The sequence below is a fragment of the Heteronotia binoei genome, chromosome 5 (assembly GCF_032191835.1).
Source record: "Heteronotia binoei isolate CCM8104 ecotype False Entrance Well chromosome 5, APGP_CSIRO_Hbin_v1, whole genome shotgun sequence".
Taxonomy (NCBI): Eukaryota; Metazoa; Chordata; class Lepidosauria; order Squamata; family Gekkonidae; genus Heteronotia; species Heteronotia binoei.
The window spans coordinates 751,083-768,494 of NC_083227.1; the positions used below are offsets into that span (position 1 = coordinate 751,083).

At 49.0% G+C, this 17,412-nt stretch overlaps 2 protein-coding genes across 2 annotated transcripts; both read right to left on the bottom strand.

The window, feature by feature from the left end:
• Positions 1–2,182: 2,182 nt before the first annotated feature.
• On the bottom strand, positions 2,183–6,462 carry LOC132571036 (gastrula zinc finger protein XlCGF57.1-like; the record flags this gene model as incomplete). The annotated part of the gene is made up of 5 exons (XM_060237666.1): positions 6,211–6,462; positions 5,512–5,626; positions 4,945–5,015; positions 4,624–4,750; positions 2,183–3,618 (listed from the first exon to the last, which is right to left on the bottom strand). Coding segments are annotated over exons 1-5 (2,001 nt in total), but the record flags the coding sequence as incomplete, so codon positions are not given.
• An 8,830-nt stretch (positions 6,463–15,292) lies between these two features.
• LOC132571037 (zinc finger protein OZF-like) lies at positions 15,293–16,709 on the bottom strand (the record flags this gene model as incomplete). The annotated part of the gene is made up of 2 exons (XM_060237667.1): positions 15,606–16,709; positions 15,293–15,520 (listed from the first exon to the last, which is right to left on the bottom strand). Coding segments are annotated over exons 1-2 (1,332 nt in total), but the record flags the coding sequence as incomplete, so codon positions are not given.
• Positions 16,710–17,412: the final 703 nt, after the last annotated feature.

Here is a 17,412-nt window from a genome sequence, read left to right on the forward strand (position 1 = left end):
AGAATGGCCTTGGGTCAGCCAGAGCTCTCTTATCTGGGAGAACCGGGTTTGATTTCCCACTCCTCCACTTGCACCTGCTAGCATGGCCTTGGGTCAGCCAGAGATCTGGCAGAGGTTGTCCTTGAAAGGGCAGCTGCTGAGAGAGCCCTCTCCAGCCCCACCCACCTCACAGAGTGTCTGTTGTGGGGGAGGAAGAGAAAAGAGATTGTAGGCCGCTCTGAGCCTCTGTCCTTGAAAGGGCAGCTGCTGTGAGAGCCGTCTCCAGCCCCACCCACCTCACAGGGTGTCTGTTGTGGGGGAGGAAGGTAAAGGAGATTGTGAGCCGCTCTGAGACTCTTCTGAGTGGAGGGTGGGATATAAATCCAATATCATCATCTACCTCACAGGGTGTTGGCTGTGGGGGAGGAAGGGAAAGGAGATTGTGAGCCGCTCTGAGACTCTGCGGACTGGAGGGCGGGATATAAATCCAATATCGTCATCTACCTCACAGGGTGTTGGTTGTGGGGGAGGAAGGGAAAGGAGATTGTGAGCCACTCTGAGACTCTGCGGACTGGAGGGCAGGATATAAATCCAATATCTTCATCTACCTCATACGGTGTCTGTTGTGGGGGAGGAAGGTAAAGGAGATTGTGAGCCGCTCTGAGACTCTTCAGAGTGGAGGGCGGGATATAAATCCAGTATCTTCATCTACCTCACAGGGTGTCTGTTGTGGGGGAGGAAGGGAAAGGAGATTGTGAGCCGCTCTGAGACTCTCCGGAGAGGGGGGCGGGATATAAATCCAATATCTTCATCTACCTCACAGGGTGTCTGTTGTGGGGGAGGAAGGGAAAGGAGATTGTGAGCTGCTCTGAGACTCTTTGGAGTGGAGGGTGGAATATAAATCCAATATCTTCATCTACCTCACAGGGTGTCTGTTGTGGGGGAGGAAGGGAAAGGAGATTGTGAGCTGCTCTGAGACTCTTCGGAGTGGAGGGCGGGATATAAATCCAGTATCTTCATCTACCTCACAGGGTGTCTGTTGTGGGGGAGGAAGGGAAAGGAGATTGAGAGCCGCTCTGAGACTCTTCGGAGTGGAGGGCGGGATATAAATCCAGTATCTTCATCTACCTCATAGGGTGTCTGTTGTGGGGGAGGAAGGTAAAGGAGATTGACAGCCGCTCTGAGACTCTTCGGAGTGGAGGGCGGGATATAAATCCAATATCTTCTTCTTCATCTTCTTCCAGTGCAAATCTGAATCTGCATTCTACAGTCTGAACTAGTAGCGTATCAATAAAGCTCCACCAGGGCTTTCATAAATAGAAATCTGAGTGCTACTTGGGAAAACCTCACATTACAGAGGTCAGGGGGTGGCAGTGGTTACCCGAGAAGGAAAGAACAGCCTCTCGAGGTGCTGGGAAAACCTTGGGGGGCATGGTGGACAGGGCCTGCGAGTCTGAGCAGCCTCCTTCCATCACAATGTCCACGGGGGGTGCAAGAGGCAGACACCCGCACTCCCCCAAAGATCAGCCTCAGGAAGTTTTCCACACAGGCTGAAACAGGCCTGGGATGACCACGTGCAAGGGCTGAGGGGAGCAAGATTCTTGGCTCCTCAGAGAAGGGCGTGTGCGTCTGACTTTGAAGAACTGGACGCTGGAATGTGGCACTGAGAAGGAATCTGGATCCTGGCTCTCCTTTGAGGGCTCTTTTCCTCTCGGTGCCCCCCAAATATGCATCACCCATTCGAGCCCAACCTTCAAATGGTCTCCCACGGCCCCTGAGAACAGCTCAGATTCTGACCACGTTCCCAGGTCTAGAGTTTCATTTTCCTCCCCACATATAACAAACAAGAAACATGGAGCAGGCTAGTTTTGGGACACTGGGAGGGGGAAGAAGAGTGCCAGGCCAAGAAGCCCACCCACCATCCACCTTCACCCCCTGCATTTTGCTACCTCAAAGGAAAGGAAAGGGGATTTTGCTACAGGAGAAATTTTTCAAGCTTCCACGCAGGATTCTGGGGCGGGTAGAATTACCTGATGAGCACTGCCAGGAAAGAGGGAGGAGGAAGGAGAATTAATCCAAATCCAAAGGTAAATTCAGAGTGAAGGGTGGGATATCATCTTCTCCTCCTCCTCCTCCTCCTCTATGCCAATCCATTCAAGGCTGAAATTCACACTGCATCTCTTTCCACACTCTAAGCATTCAAAGGTTTCTCTCCTGTGTGGGTTCTTTGATGCTGTCGAAGATTGCTACTCTGACTGAATCTCTTTCCACAACCTGAACATTCAAAAGGTTTCTCTGCTGCATGGATTCTTTGATGCTTCTGAAGGGTGGAACTGTGACTGAATCTCTTTCCACACTCTGAGCATTCAAAAGGTTTCTCCCCCGTGTGGATTCTCTGATGCTCTTGAAGATTGCCACCCCAACTGAATCTCTTCCCACACTCTGAACACTTAAAAGGTTTCTCTCCTGTGTGGGTTCTTTGGTGTGATTGAAGACTACCACTCTGACTGAATCTCTTTCCACACTCTGAACATTCAAAAGGTTTCTCTCCTGTGTGGGTTCTTTGATGCAGTTGAAGATGGCCATTCCTATTGAATCTCTTTCCACACTCTGAACATTCAAAAGGTTTCTCCCCTGTGTGGGTTCTCTGATGCTTTTGAAGATGGCCACCCTGACTGAATCTCTTCCCACACTCTGAACATTCAAAAGGTTTCTCTCCTGTGTGGGTTCTTTGATGCAGTTGAAGATGGCCATTCCTATTGAATCTCTTCCCACACTCTGAGCATTCAAAAGGTTTTTCCCCTGTGTGGATTCTCTGATGCTCTTGAAGATGGCCACTCCGATTGAATCTCTTTCCACACTCTGAACATTCAAAAGGTTTCTCCCCTGTGTGGGTTCTCTGATGCTTTTGAAGATGGCCACTCCGACTGAATCTCTTTCCATACTCTGAACATTCAAAAGGTTTCTCCCCTGTGTGGGTTCTCTGATGCTTTTGAAGATGGCCACTCTGACTGAATCTCTTCCCACACTCTGAGCATTCAAAAGGTTTTTCCCCTGTGTGGATTCTCTGATGCTCTTGAAGATTGCCACTGCAACTGAATCTCTTTCCACACTCTAAGCATTCAAAAGGTTTCTCTCCTGTGTGGGTTCTTTGGTGTGAGTGAAGACTGCCACTCTGACTGAATCTCTTTCCACACTCTGAACATTCAAAAGGTTTCTCTCCTGTGTGGGTTCTTTGATGCAGTTGAAGATGGCCATTCCTATTGAATCTCTTTCCACACTCTGAGCATTCAAAACGGTTATCATCTTTGCATATTCTATGCTGTTGGAGATTTCTACTCTGATTGAATTTCCTTCCATACTCTGAAAGTTTCTCTCCTCTGTGTATTCTTTGCTTCACAGGAAGCTGTGATCTATATTTGAAGTACTTTCCACACTGAATGGTTTTACTTGTCTTCATTACATTGTGCTTTGGAAAATGTATGTTACGCTTTCTTCCACTTCTCTTCTCAACCAAACAGCTGTCTTTCTTTCTCTTAGGTATGCTTTTATCCCTGATGTTTCCTTTCATGCCTTTATTATTAACTCTGTCTGGCAGTTGTGGATGCAGTCCCTCCTCATTCCTCTGACCATCCTCTGCTGGAATAATTAGAGAAAGAGATTTATTATCACCTGGGGGGGCAGGTAAGGTCCAAAGGCATCTATATAACTGCTGTAGGAATGGACTAACAGCCCTCTGACCTCGTCCAGCTTGGCTGACCTTAAATAACCACCCCACCTTTTTCCAGAATGCCCAGGATTTAAGGACACCACAGCCTTTCAAGAGCCACAGCTGAGCTCTTGCCCAAGAGGAGCTGCCCAACCTCTAGATTCCAGGCCCCAGAAGGCCTCCCTCCCACCTAACCCAGCGGGCTTTATCATTCTACCAATCTAAGAGCTCCTTAGAAGTGAAGCAGAAAAGTCCCCTGGGTATTCCTTGCTTGTTTCCTTGACATAGAATCACAGAGTTGGAAGGGACCTCCATGGTCATCTAGCCCAACCTCCTGCACAAGGCAGGAAACTCAAAAACACCTCCCCCTATATTCACAGGACGTAACGGAATGCCACAAGCAAGAACTCTGGAACCAATCATCACCCTTGGGCACTACGTTAACCGTGCCAGCTTTGTTATTAGAACGTATAAAATGTTTTGTGAAGGAAACCTTGAGGAAAACTCAGGAAATATGGATGTTTGTTGGTACAGAGAGACAAGTGTTTTCCTCCTGCTTATCGATATGCAATAAAAGATATACGGATCACCCCTCTTAGAACTCTGGCTGTTGAGTCTCTGAATGGGGCAGGGGGCTCAACTCCTGACACAAGAGCTTTGTGCAACAGCAGTCAGACCATCCAGGGGAAAGGAGTGTTGAAAAGGCAGACCACAGAGAAATGAGGATCTGGCCCCTTCATCCCTTTCATCCCACCTTTGCCTCAGGCCAGGACACTTTCTCCGGCTTGGGTGATGGCCACAACACTGGCCTCAGCTGCCCCTGGGCAAGTAGCAGGAAAGGACTCAAAATGGAGTATTTTTTGTTCAGTGTTTTGACACAAGCCTCATCACAATGACAGCAACTCGCACCTTTGTCACCTAGGAAAGATCCTTACCCAGAGAAGCCACATTCCCATAGTTCTCGAGCATGACTTCCCAGTAGAGAGCTCTTTGTCCCGGATCCAGCAGGGCCCACTCAGCCTCGGAGAAAGAGATGGACACCTCCCCAAAGGTAAAGGGACCCTGGAAGAAAAAGAAAACTCCCTCATCATAGGAAGGGAGCCGTCTGGGAAGGTACAGGATGTAAGGCTGGGGATGGGTAAATGGAGTGGCCTTCAGAGCCTCTCTTGCCTGGGAACCTTCTAGAAACTGAAGAAGCAAAACCCCTCCTGAGAAAGGAGGAGGGACCCAGGCTGTGCCCTGCTCAGATCCCCTACCTGGACCGGAGATGCAGCAGCTGTTTCCACACCTCTGAAAAGACGACCATTCAACAGCATCTGTCCACTGCCTGTGAGACAAAGGAGGAAAGAGGAGTGTTTTTCAGGATTCTCTGTTCCATTGGCTGGTTTGTACCCTGCTTCACACACCCCCTTGCCCTGTGTGCACTCAACACATCTTAAAATATTTCTCACTGAATTCTTAGAGAGGCAGAAGAGAAGCACCAGGGAACTCTGAGCTTCAGGAAACACAAAAGCTACCAGCATATATCAGACTTCTGGGAGACCGGTGTAAGTCTGCCGGGAAGCGGGGAGGTGGGTAAAATGATGTCATGTGACACATCACTGTCCCATTTGGCCCACATGTGACTTGAGCACATCTGGAGACTCGAGGGTAATACGGATGAGTTCCAGAGTGTCTATTGGCATGGCGAACTTCAGAATCAGGTTTTCAGCAAGATGAAGCAACATGACATCAAAGAGTTTAATTATTCCCCCTGACCTGAACTCTCGACCCATCACACTTACAGGCTGCCCCAAACACACCCAGGCACAAAAGGCCCTTACCACAAGAGAGGGCATCTTGGGCACGCTCCACGGTCTGTGCCCTCTGCCCTTGCTCCAAGGAAGCTCCTTCCGCCTCAGGGATTGCAACTTCTTTCTTCATGGATGAGGCCCACATCTGTAACAGCAGGGAGGGAGGGGGTAAGAGATGGAATGGAAAGAGACCAAGGAATGAATCCTGCCCCACTCCCAGACTCTGCAGCCTTCCAGCAGCTGACCTGGTGGGAGAGGGAGAAGAAATTCTCTAGTAGAAGAGGCTGAGGAAGGAAGGATTCCTTCACTTGCAGTCTCAGACCAGTTTACAATCTCCTTCCCTTCCTCTCCCCACAACAGACACCCTGAAAGGTAAGTTAGGAGGCTGTTCAATCTCCCATTTGGATGATTAACGCTTGAACAAACGTCTGGCAGGGAACCTTTAGAAAAAGGCCGGGTATTATTGTTTGAACTGGACATACCTGGAGGGAATCCCCTCCTCACCTGTTCTGCCTGCCTCTTCTCCTCTGCCTGGCTCAGGAGGAAACCTTCGGCCAGGGCCACCGCCTGGGAACTGGTCTCCGGCCCACATCCTCTGACCCAGCCCTGCATTTCCTGGGGCAGGAGAGTAAGGAACTGCTCCAGGATCACCAGGTCCACGATCTGCTTCTTGGTGTGCCTCTCCGGCTCCAGCCACTGGCTGCAAAGTCCATGGAGCTGGCTGCAAACCTCTCGGGGCCCATCAGACTCATCATAGCAGAACTGCCGGAAGAGTTTGCAATGCACTTCTGAGGTCACAGTGTCCTTAGACATAATCTCTGGCACAGCCCTTTCCCAGAATTCAGCACCACTCTCAGCTTGGAGGGGAAGGAGCCCTTTGCTTGCTCTCTTGCCAGTCCCAGGTCCTTCTGGGTCCTGCTCTTCCATCTCCTGCCCCTTCCACTGAGTCACCTCCGTCTGTGGAAAGGTGCCTTCATCCATAGAATCATAGAGTTGTAAGAGACGTCAGGGTCATCTAGTCCAACCGCCTACACAATGCAGGAAATTCACAAATACCTCCCCTAAGGCAATGGCAAACCACCCCATTAAAAAGTCTGCCGTGGGAACATCGTGATGCGAAGTCACCCCAGAGTCGAAACAACTGGTGCTTGCAGAGTGGACTAAGAAAAGGTAAAAGTAGTCTCCTGTGTAAGCACCACTCATTTCCGACTCTGGGGTGACGTTGCTTTCCCAAGGTTTTCACAGCAGACTTTTTATGAGGTGGTGCATTGCCTTCCTCAGTCATCTACACCAGGGGTGGCCAACGGTAGCTCTCCAGATGTGTTTTGCCTACAGTTTCCATCAGCCCCAGCCATTGGCCATGATGGCTGGGGCTGATGGGAGTTGTAGGCAAAAAACATCTGGAGAGCTACCGTTGCCCACCCCTGATCTACCCATTCCCCCCAGCAAGCTGAGTACCGACCTCGGAAGGACGGAAGGCTGAGTCGACCTGGAGTCGGCTACCTGAACCCAGCTTCCTCTGGGATCGAACTCAGGTCATGAGCAGAGGGCTCCGACTGCAGTACTGCAGCGTTACCACTCTGCGCCACAGTGGACTCCCTTTAAGTTCACAGGATCAGCACTGCTGTTAGATGGCCGTCTATTCCCTCGTGTCTGGAGAGGCTTCTCTCTGGGGGAAGGAGAGAGACAGGCAGTAACGTGTCACAAAGAAAAATGAGAATAGAAATACACCACCAAAACCCACAAACCTTCATATGCTTGGGGGACAAATTAGAATTACTCGGGTGGATAAGAAAAAAAGGGGTTCTGTGTAGTTGAGCCAAAATAATAGGGGATAATTTATGTAAAGAAATTATTGTAGAATTAAGCTTTTTGAAAGCATTCCTATGCAAAATAATACCGGAATGTATTGTGCTTTTTATTTTCCCATTCCCCATCCCTATCTTTTTCTGAAACTAATAAAACTTTTTGGAAATAAAAAAAGGGCTTCTTGTGGTCTGTAAGGTAAAGGTCGTCCCCTGTGCAAGCACCAGTCGTTTCAGACTCTGGGGTGATGTCACATCACGTCGTTTTCACGGCAGACTTTTTACGAGGTGGTTTGCCCTTGCCTTCCCCAGTCATCTACACTTCCCCCCCCAGCAAGCTGGGGACTCATTTTACCAACCTCAGAAGGATGGAAGGTTGAGTCAACCTGGAGCCGGCTACCTGAACCCAGCTTCCAGCAGGATCGAACTCAGGTCGTGAGCAAAGAGCTTGGACTGCAATACTGCAGCTGACCGCTCTGCGCCACCATCTTGGGAGGTGTGTAGAACAGGTTTAATATCATTTTGCTATATATATTGCCAGCTTGGTTTTGGGGGGAAGTGAAGTGTCTTGGTTGGGCTCTTCAGAGAATTTACAAGCTGAGCTTCTCATCCCTTTGGCTCCGTCTGTCCTGGGGCCTAATTCCTAAGGGAAAGCAGAGCCCCCAAAGGACACGAGAGACTGGTGACCCCTTTCCCTTGGTGCACATCTCTTCCATAGCAGCCCTGAAGAGTCAGGCAAGAACTCCGTGGGGGTGGGGGGCAACTCCCCCTGACAGAAGGGCCCTTTCCCAGACTCCAGCCTGTTTGGGAACAAGCCAATCCCAGCTCTTGAGGGCTACCAAGTGTGCCAGGAGATCTGCCCACCCAAAGCCACCCCGGTGCCCTGCTGGTGTAGGGCGAATGTTACTCTGGCGCTGGCCTAGACTGGGATTGTGCCCGGGGTGGGGTTTGCTTGGAGAATGGGGCTCAGTCCCCTTCCTGAGGCCTCTCCCAGTGAGGGCACCAGGGCTGCTGGGAGGAAGGGGGGCCGGGGGAGGTGGGAGACTCTGCGGAATGCACACGGTTGCCAACTCCAGGTTAGGAGATTCCTGGCAATGGGGGGGGGGGGGCTGGTGCCTGGGGAGGCGAGGGGATGGGGGCATCGAGTCCACCCTCCAAAGCAGCTGCTTCCTGCCCTCACACTGATCTCTGGAGTTATAATTTGAGATGGAGTCTGCCAAGTGAGCTGTGGAGGGAGGGAGGGGAGGGGGGCAACGTGGCTGCAACAGCTGTATGTCTCCTCTCCCCCTGCACAGAGTTTGCAGAGCACTGCTAGGTGCGTAGTCAGGCTCACAGCTGTGGCGCTCAAAGGAGGAGTCCAGCTGCACCGAGAGAATGGCTGTCTTGGGATGGGGGGCGGGGGCTCTGTGGCCTTCTTCCCCTCTCAGATCTCCTTTTCCGGAATCTCCCTCCACGCCCAAATTTCCAGCAACTTCCCCAGAGTTGCCACCCCCCCCCCCCCGCGGCTGAAAAAGATAACCCCCCTCCCTCCCCCCCCTTGCAAGATCTCGAGGCTGCCCCCCCCCGTGCCTTACTTCTGAGTAGACCTCCCGGGAAGCTCTTGCAGCTGCTTCTTTGCAGCCCCCTCCGCAGCCCTGCAAATGCAAACCCCTCCCACGACCCCCCCCCCCGGAAATGCGCCTTCCTCCCCCCCCCCATTGCACGGCCTCTCTAGCCAGCAGCTCGGCTCCTTTAACCCTTCCTGTGCTGCAGAAAGCTGTGGCGAACCTGGGCAGTCGAATAAAAGCAGAGAGATCTGCCTGCAAACAAAAGTCCGCGTAGTCCAAGCGATGGTCTTCCCAGGAGTCATGCATGGCTGTGAGAGCTGGACCAGAAGGAAGGCCGAGCGCAGAAGAAGAGATGCTCTTGAGCTGTGGTGCTGGAGAAGACTCCTGAGAGTCCCTTGGGCTGCAAGGAGATCCAGTCAGCCAGTCCTCAGGGAAATCCACCCAGACTGGTCCCTGGAAGGTCAGAGGCTGAAGCTCAGATCCTTTGGCCACCCAATGAGGAGGGAGCCCTCCCTGGAGAAGACCCTGCTCCTGGGAAAGACAGAAGGCCAAAGAAGAAGGGGGCGGCACAAGAGGAGATGGCTGGACAGCGTGACTGATGCAACAAACGGGCATTTGAGCAGACTTGGGAGGAGGGTGGGAGGCAGGAGGGCCGGCGGGAGTTGGTCCAGGGGGTCGCAGAGAGTCGGACTCGACACCCCCCTCCCCCCCCATCCAGGAAGAGCTTCAGCCCGGCCCTGTGCAACGCAGTGGGGCTCCTCGGGAGTAACTCTGCTGCAGGGGGGCTGGTTTTAAAAGGGGGCTCCTTTAGAAACGGAGGAGGGTCAGATGCATCCCTTTCTCTGCGCCCCCCCCCCCCGCCTTGGAGAGAAAAGGCCGCCAGAGCCCCCCCCCCCCCCCCTCAGCCAGCCAGAAAGTGGCCCCTCCGGGCTGGGGGAGTTTGGGCCAATATTCCTGGGGGGGCGGGGAGAGGCAGAGCCCGGGAGCTTCTGGGAAAGGGATCCGCACCCCCCCCCCGGCTTCCAAAGGCTTCTTGCCCTTCCCTGCCAGAGCCTCTCCCCTCCCTCTTGCAGCAGCCCCCCCCACAGAGAAGGCGGGGGGGGGGAACCTGGGGGGGGGTCAACTGGAGAGCCAGTTTGGTGTAGTGGTTATGTGTCCAGACTCTTATCTGGGAGAACCGGGTTTGATTCCCCACTCCTCCACTTGCACCTGCTGGAATGGCCTTGGGTCAGCCAGAGCTCTCTTATCTGGGAGAACCGGGTTTGATTCCCCACTCCTCCACTTGCACCTGCTGGAATGGCCTTGGGTCAGCCAGAGCTCTCTTATCTGGGAGAACCGGGTTTGATTCCCCACTCCTCCACTTGCACCTGCTGGAATGGCCTTGGGTCAGCAGAGCTCTCTTATCTGGGAGAAGCGGGTTTGATTCCCCACTCCTCCACTTGCACCTGCTGGAATGGCCTTGGGTCAGCCAGAGCTCTCTTATCTGGGAGAACCGGGTTTGATTCCCCACTCCTCCACTTGCACCTGCTGGAATGGCCTTGGGTCAGCAGAGCTCTCTTATCTGGGAGAAGCGGGTTTGATTCCCCACTCCTCCACTTGCACCTGCTGGAATGGCCTTGGGTCAGCCAGAGCTCTCTTATCTGGGAGAACCGGGTTTGATTCCCCACTCCTCCACTTGCACCTGCTGGAATGGCCTTGGGTCAGCAGAGCTCTCTTATCTGGGAGAAGCGGGTTTGATTCCCCACTCCTCCACTTGCAGCTGCTGGAATGGCCTTGGGTCAGCAGAGCTCTCTTATCTGGGAGAACCGGGCTTGATTCCCCACTCCTCCACTTGCAGCTGCTGGAATGGCCTTGGGTCAGCAGAGCTCTCTTATCTGGGAGAACCGGGCTTGATTCCCCACTCCTCCACTTGCAGCTGCTGAAATGGCCTTGGGTCAGCCAGAGCTCTCTTATCTGGGAGAACAGGGTTGGATTCCCCACTCCTCCACTTGCACCTGCTGGAATGGCCTTGGGTCAGCCATAGCTCTCTTATCTGGGAGAACCGGGCTTGATTCCCCACTCCTCCACTTGCAGCTGCTGGAATGGCCTTGGGTCAGCCAGAGCTCTCTTATCTGGGAGAACAGGGTTGGATTCCCCACTCCTCCACTTGCACCTGCTGGAATGGCCTTGGGTCAGCCAGAGCTCTCTTATCTGGGAGAACAGGGTTGGATTCCCCACTCCTCCACTTGCACCTGCTGGAATGGCCTTGGGTCAGCCAGAGCTCTCTTATCTGGGAGAACAGGGTTGGATTCCCCACTCCTCCACTTGCACCTGCTGGAATGGCCTTGGGTCGGCCATAGCTCTCTTATCTGGGAGAACAGGGTTGGATTCCCCACTCCTCCACTTGCACCTGCTGGAATGGCCTTGGGTCAGCCAGAGCTCTCTTATCTGGGAGAACTGGGTTTGATTCCCCACTCCTCCACTTGCAGCTGCTGGAATGGCCTTGGGTCAGCCATAGCTCTCTTATCTGGGAGAACAGGGTTGGATTCCCCACTCCTCCACTTGCACCTGCTGGTATGGCCTTGGGTCAGCCAGAGCTCTCTTATCTGGGAGAACCAGGTTTGATTCCCCACTCATCCACTTGCACCTGCTGGAATGGGCTTGGGTCAGCCAGAGCTCTCTTGTCTGGGAGAACCGGGTTTGATTCCCCACTCCTCCACTTGCACCTGCTGGAATGGCCTTGGGTCAGCCATAGCTCTCTTATCTTGGAGAACCGGGTTTGATTCCCCACTCCTCCACTTGCACCTGCTAGAATGGCCTTGGGTCAGCCAGAGCTCTCTTATCTGCGACAACAGGGTTTGATTCCCCACTCCTCCACTTGCACCTGCTGGTATGGCCTTGAGTCAGCCATAGCTCTCTTATCTGGGAGAACAGGGTTGGATTCCCCACTCCTCCACTTGCACCTGCTGGTATGGCCTTGAGTCAGCCATAGCTCTCTTATCTGGGAGAACAGGGTTTGATTTCCCCACTCCTCCACTTGCACCTGCTGGAATGGCCTTGGGTCAGCCATAGCTCTCTTGTCTGGGAGAACAGGGTTGGATTCCGCACTCCTCCACTTGCACCTGCTGGTATGGCCTTGGGTCAGCCATAGCTCTCTTATCTGGGAGAACAGGGTTGGATTCCCCACTCCTCCACTTGCAGCTGCTGGAATGGCCTTGGGTCAGCCAGAGCACTCTTATCTGGGAGAACAGGGTTTGATTTTCCACTCCTCCACTTGCAGCTTTTGGAATGGCCTTGGGTCAGCCACTGCTTTAGCAGAGCTGTCCTTGAAAGGGCACCTTCTGACAGAGCTCTCAGCCCCACCTTCTTCACAGGGCATCTGCTCAGGTGAACGAAGGTAAAGGAGATCATAAGCCACTCTGAGATTCAGAGTGAAGGGTGGGATATAAATCCAATATCATTCAATTGAAGAAGGAAAAGGAGAAAAAGATTATAAAAATCCTGAAAAATGATGCTAAGGAGGAGGTTTTTCAGAATTCTCAAATGAAAGATATTATTCAAAAATTTTATCGGAATCTTTACAAAGAGCAAACGATAATAGACCAAAAACAAGACTATCTGGAGGAAGTTAAAATGAAGCAATTAACACGGGAACAACAAGCAACCTTGGAGAATCCTATCTCAATTCAGGAAATTGTTGATGTGATTAAAATTCAAAAAAGTAATAAGACTCCAGGCCCAGATGGGCTTCCGATTGAGTTTTTTAGAGCTTTTGAAGATATATTATTGATGCCTTTCAAAAAAGTGATTGAGAGTATCCAAAATACAGGGGAGATCCCAGACTCCTGGAAAGAAGCTCTAATTACCCTGATTCATAAAGAAGGTACTGATCCATCAGAAATCAGAAACTACAGGCCAATCTCTCTCCTTAATAGCGATTACAAGATTTTCGCAGCAATTTTAGCAAATAGGTTAAAGAAAGTAATTGGTGGCTTAATCCATGAAGATCAAACGGGCTTTGTTCCGGGTCACCTTATGAGCCAGAATGTGAGGCTGCTATTAAATACGATTGAATATTACAGAGACCATCCTGACAAACAATTTGCGGGTATCATGGTGGATGCCGAAAAAGCATTTGATAATGTGAACTGGAACTTTATGGGAGCGACATTGGCCGCGGTTGGTTGTGGTGAAAAGTTTCGTAAAATGGTTGCAGCAATCTACTCGAAGCAAGCAGCGAAAGTTAATTTCAATGGAGTGATGTCTGACCCAATAGAAATAGAACAAGGCACCAGACAGGGGTGCCCTCTATCGCCCCTGCTCTTTATTTTGACGTTGGAACCTTTAATCAAGAAAATTAGAGAAGATCCCAAAATTCAAGGAGCTAGAATAAATAATGAAGAATTCAAGACCTTGGCGTTTGCAGACGACTTAGTATTTATTTTGGAACAACCGATTTCTTCGATAGCTCTTCTAAAACAAAGATTAAGAGAATATGGAGAAGTTTCCGGCTTTAAATTGAACGTCTCTAGGACGAAAATCTTAGCGAAAAACATGGATAAAGCCCAAATTGAACTTCTTGAACAACTTTCAGGATTTAAGTATGAAAGAAAAATAAAATACCTTGGAATTTATTTAACAAACGATTTAAAGAGTCTGTACAGAGACAATTATGAAAAAATACTGAAAGAGATTCGCAATGATTTAATCAGATGGAAAGACCTCCAAATATCACTCTTAGGCAGAATTGCTACAATTAAAATGAACATTCTTCCCAGAATCTTATTCTTTTTCCAAACAATTCCAATTATTTTACCCAAGTTATTTTTCCAGCAACTTAACTGCATGACCAAGACGTTTATCTGGCAGGGTAAGAAAGCCAGAATAAAATTGAAAGTTTTACAGGACAGTAAATTAAGAGGTGGTCTGGCTCTTCCTGAATGGAACCTATACTATAAGGCCTGCTGTATTGCGTGGTTAAGAGATTGGTGTATGTTGAGTAACAAGAGACTATTGGCCATGGAAGGTGCTGGTCTGGGGGAAGGCTGGCATAATTATATGTGGTATCATACTCCTAACAGATCCAGCCGTTTTCTTAGACATGAAATAAGAAGATCTCTATACAGGACCTGGCTGGAAATCAAAGTGCATTATTCTTATACTCCAAAGTGGATATCTCCAATAGAAGCTTTGTCCCACCCTAATTTGTATAATTGGGACAATCAACAAAACTATGGCTACTTGTTGGACGATCAGAACGCCCTGATCGAGGAAGAACTTTCCAAGCTGAGTTGGTGGGTACAATGTCAGCTTAAATCAAGATTTCAAAAGGATAAAGAAAAAGGATTTTCGAATAAACCAATTGAATTGGACCTTATTTTAGAGGCCAAGCAGAAGATTATCTCCAAGGTTTATGATTGGCTGCTCCAAATTAAAATGCAAGATGAGACTGTAAAAGAATCATGGATCCGCTGGTTGAAAGACTTTGGATTTAACATGGACTTGGTTGAGTGGGAAAAACTATGGAAACAGAACTTGAAATTAATAAAACCAGCAGATTTTAAAGAAAACCTGTACAAAATGGTATACAGATGGTACCTCACTCCAGATAGACTGGCTAGAATATATCCCACATATTCAAACAGATGTTGGAAGTGTCGAGAAATTAAAGGATCCTTGTTTCATATTTGGTGGCAATGTGAAGATGCCAGAAAATACTGGGCCCAAGTCAATATTTGGGCACAAAAAATCTTGAAAATAAAAATTAGTCATGTACCAGAACTATACCTCTTGAATATCTGTAGACAAAACTTTCCTACGACAAAACTAAAACTATTACTATACATAGTTACTGTTGCCAGAATACTTTATGCCAAGTATTGGAAGACCAATAAAATCCCCAACAGAGAGGAATTCATTACCAAACTGTTAGATGGCGCAGAATCTGATTTATTGTCCATAAGATTAAGAGATGGTAATGTGCAAAAATGTCAGGAGGAATGGGATCCCATATACAAGTGGGTAAAAAGTAAAGGTGTTGATTTGGAGTAACAGAAGTTTATTGATCCTCTCCATTCCTTAGTGTGAATGAGTTTGCAGTTGTAGTGGTTTTTCTTTTCAATTGTATTGTTGTGTATTTCCTATTGTGTTCTATTGTGTTTTATTGCGTTCTATTGCGTTCTATTGTGTTTTATCATCTTTTCGCGTATTGTTGTTTTGGATGTATTTGTTTCTTTTTCATTATTTGCTTGTTTGCTTGCTTGCCTAATAAAACTATTTCTGATAAATCCAATATGATCTTCTCCTCCTCCTCCTCCTCTTCCTCTATGCCAATCCATTCAAGGCTGAAATTCACACTGCATCTCTTTCCACATTCTTAGCATTCAAATGGTTTCTCCCCTGTCTGGGTTCTTTAATGCAGTGGAAAAGTCCCCCTCTCACTGAATCTCTTTCCACACTCTAAGCATTGAAAGGTTTCTCTCCTGTGTGGGTTCTTTGATGCCGTCGAAGATTGTAACTCTGACAGAATCTCTTTCCACAACCTGAACATTCAAAAGGTTTCTCTGCTGCATGGATTCTTTGATGCTTTTGAATGCTGGAACTCCAACTGAATCTCTTTCCACACTCTGAGCATTCAAAAGTTTTCTCCCCTGTGTGGATTCTCTGATGCTCTTGAAGATTGCCATTTGAACTGAATCTCTTTCCACACTCTGAATACTTAAAAGGTTTCTCCCCTGTGTGGGTTCTATGATGTCTTTGAAGACTGCCACTCTCACTGAATCTCTTTCCACACTCTTGAGCATTCAAAAGGTTTCTCTCCTGTGTGGGTTCTTTGGTGTGATTGAAGTCCGCCACTCTGACTGAATCTCTTTCCACACTCTGAGCATTCAAAAGGTTTCTCCCCTGTGTGGATTCTCTGATGGTTTTGAAGAGTGCCACTTTCACTGAATCTCTTTCCACATTCTGAGCATTCAAATGGTTTTTCCCCTGTGTGTATTCTTTGATGACTTTGAAGATGAGCACGTCTACTAAATCTTTTCCCACATTCTGAACATTCAAAAGGTTTCTCTCCTGTGTGGGTTCTCTGATGCTTTTGAAGATGGCCACTCCAACTGAATCTCTTTCCACACTCTGAACATTCAAAAGGTTTCTCCCCTGTGTGGGTTCTCTGATGCTTTTGAAGATGGCCACTCTGACTGAATCTCTTCCCACACTCTGAGCATTCAAAAGGTTTTTCCCCTGTGTGGATTCTCTGATGCTCTTGAAGATGGCCACTCCGATTGAATCTCTTTCCACACTCTGAACATTCAAAAGGTTTCTCCCCTGTGTGGGTTCTCTGATGCTTTTGAAGATGGCCACTCCGACTGAATCTCTTTCCACACTCTGAACATTCAAAAGGTTTCTCCCCTGTGTGGGTTCTCTGATGCTTTTGAAGATGGCCACTCTGACTGAATCTCTTCCCACACTCTGAGCATTCAAAAGGTTTTTCCCCTGTGTGGATTCTCTGATGCTCTTGAAGATTGCCACTGCAACTGAATCTCTTTCCACACTCTAAGCATTCAAAAGGTTTCTCTCCTGTGTGGGTTCTTTGGTGTGAGTGAAGACTGCCACTCTGACTGAATCTCTTTCCACACTCTGAACATTCAAAAGGTTTCTCTCCTGTGTGGGTTCTTTGATGCAGTTGAAGATGGCCATTCCTATTGAATCTCTTTCCACACTCTGAGCATTCAAAACGGTTATCATCTTTGCATATTCTATGCTGTTGGAGATTTCTACTCTGATTGAATTTCCTTCCATACTCTGAAAGTTTCTCTCCTCTGTGTATTCTTTGCTTCACAGGAAGCTGTGATCTATATTTGAAGTACTTTCCACACTGAATGGTTTTACTTGTCTTCATTACATTGTGCTTTGGAAAATGTATGTTACGCTTTCTTCCACTTCTCTTCTCAACCAAACAGCTGTCTTTCTTTCTCTTAGGTATGCTTTTATCCCTGATGTTTCCTTTCATGCCTTTATTATTAACTCTGTCTGGCAGTTGTGGATGCAGTCCCTCCTCATTCCTCTGACCATCCTCTGCTGGAATAATTAGAGAAAGAGATTTATTATCACCTGGGGGGGCAGGTAAGGTCCAAAGGCATCTATATAACTGCTGTAGGAATGGACTAACAGCCCTCTGACCTCGTCCAGCTTGGCTGACCTTAAATAACCACCCCACCTTTTTCCAGAATGCCCAGGATTTAAGGACACCACGGCCTTTCAAGAGCCACAGCTGAGCTCTTGCCCAAGAGGAGCTGCCCAACCTCTGGATTCCAGGCCCCAGAAGGACTTCCTCCCACCTAACCCAGCGGGCTTTATCATTCTACCAATCTAAGAGCTCCTTAGAAGTGAAGCAGAAAAGTCCCCTGGGTATTCCTTGCTTGTTTCCTTGACATAGAATCACAGAGTTGGAAGGGACCTCCATGGTCATCTAGCCCAACCTCCTGCACAAGGCAGGAAACTCAAAAACACCTCCCCCTAAATTCACAGGATCTTCATTACTGTAAATGGCCATCTAGCCTCTGTTGAAAAACCTCCAACTCTAGGGTTCTATGAACTATAAA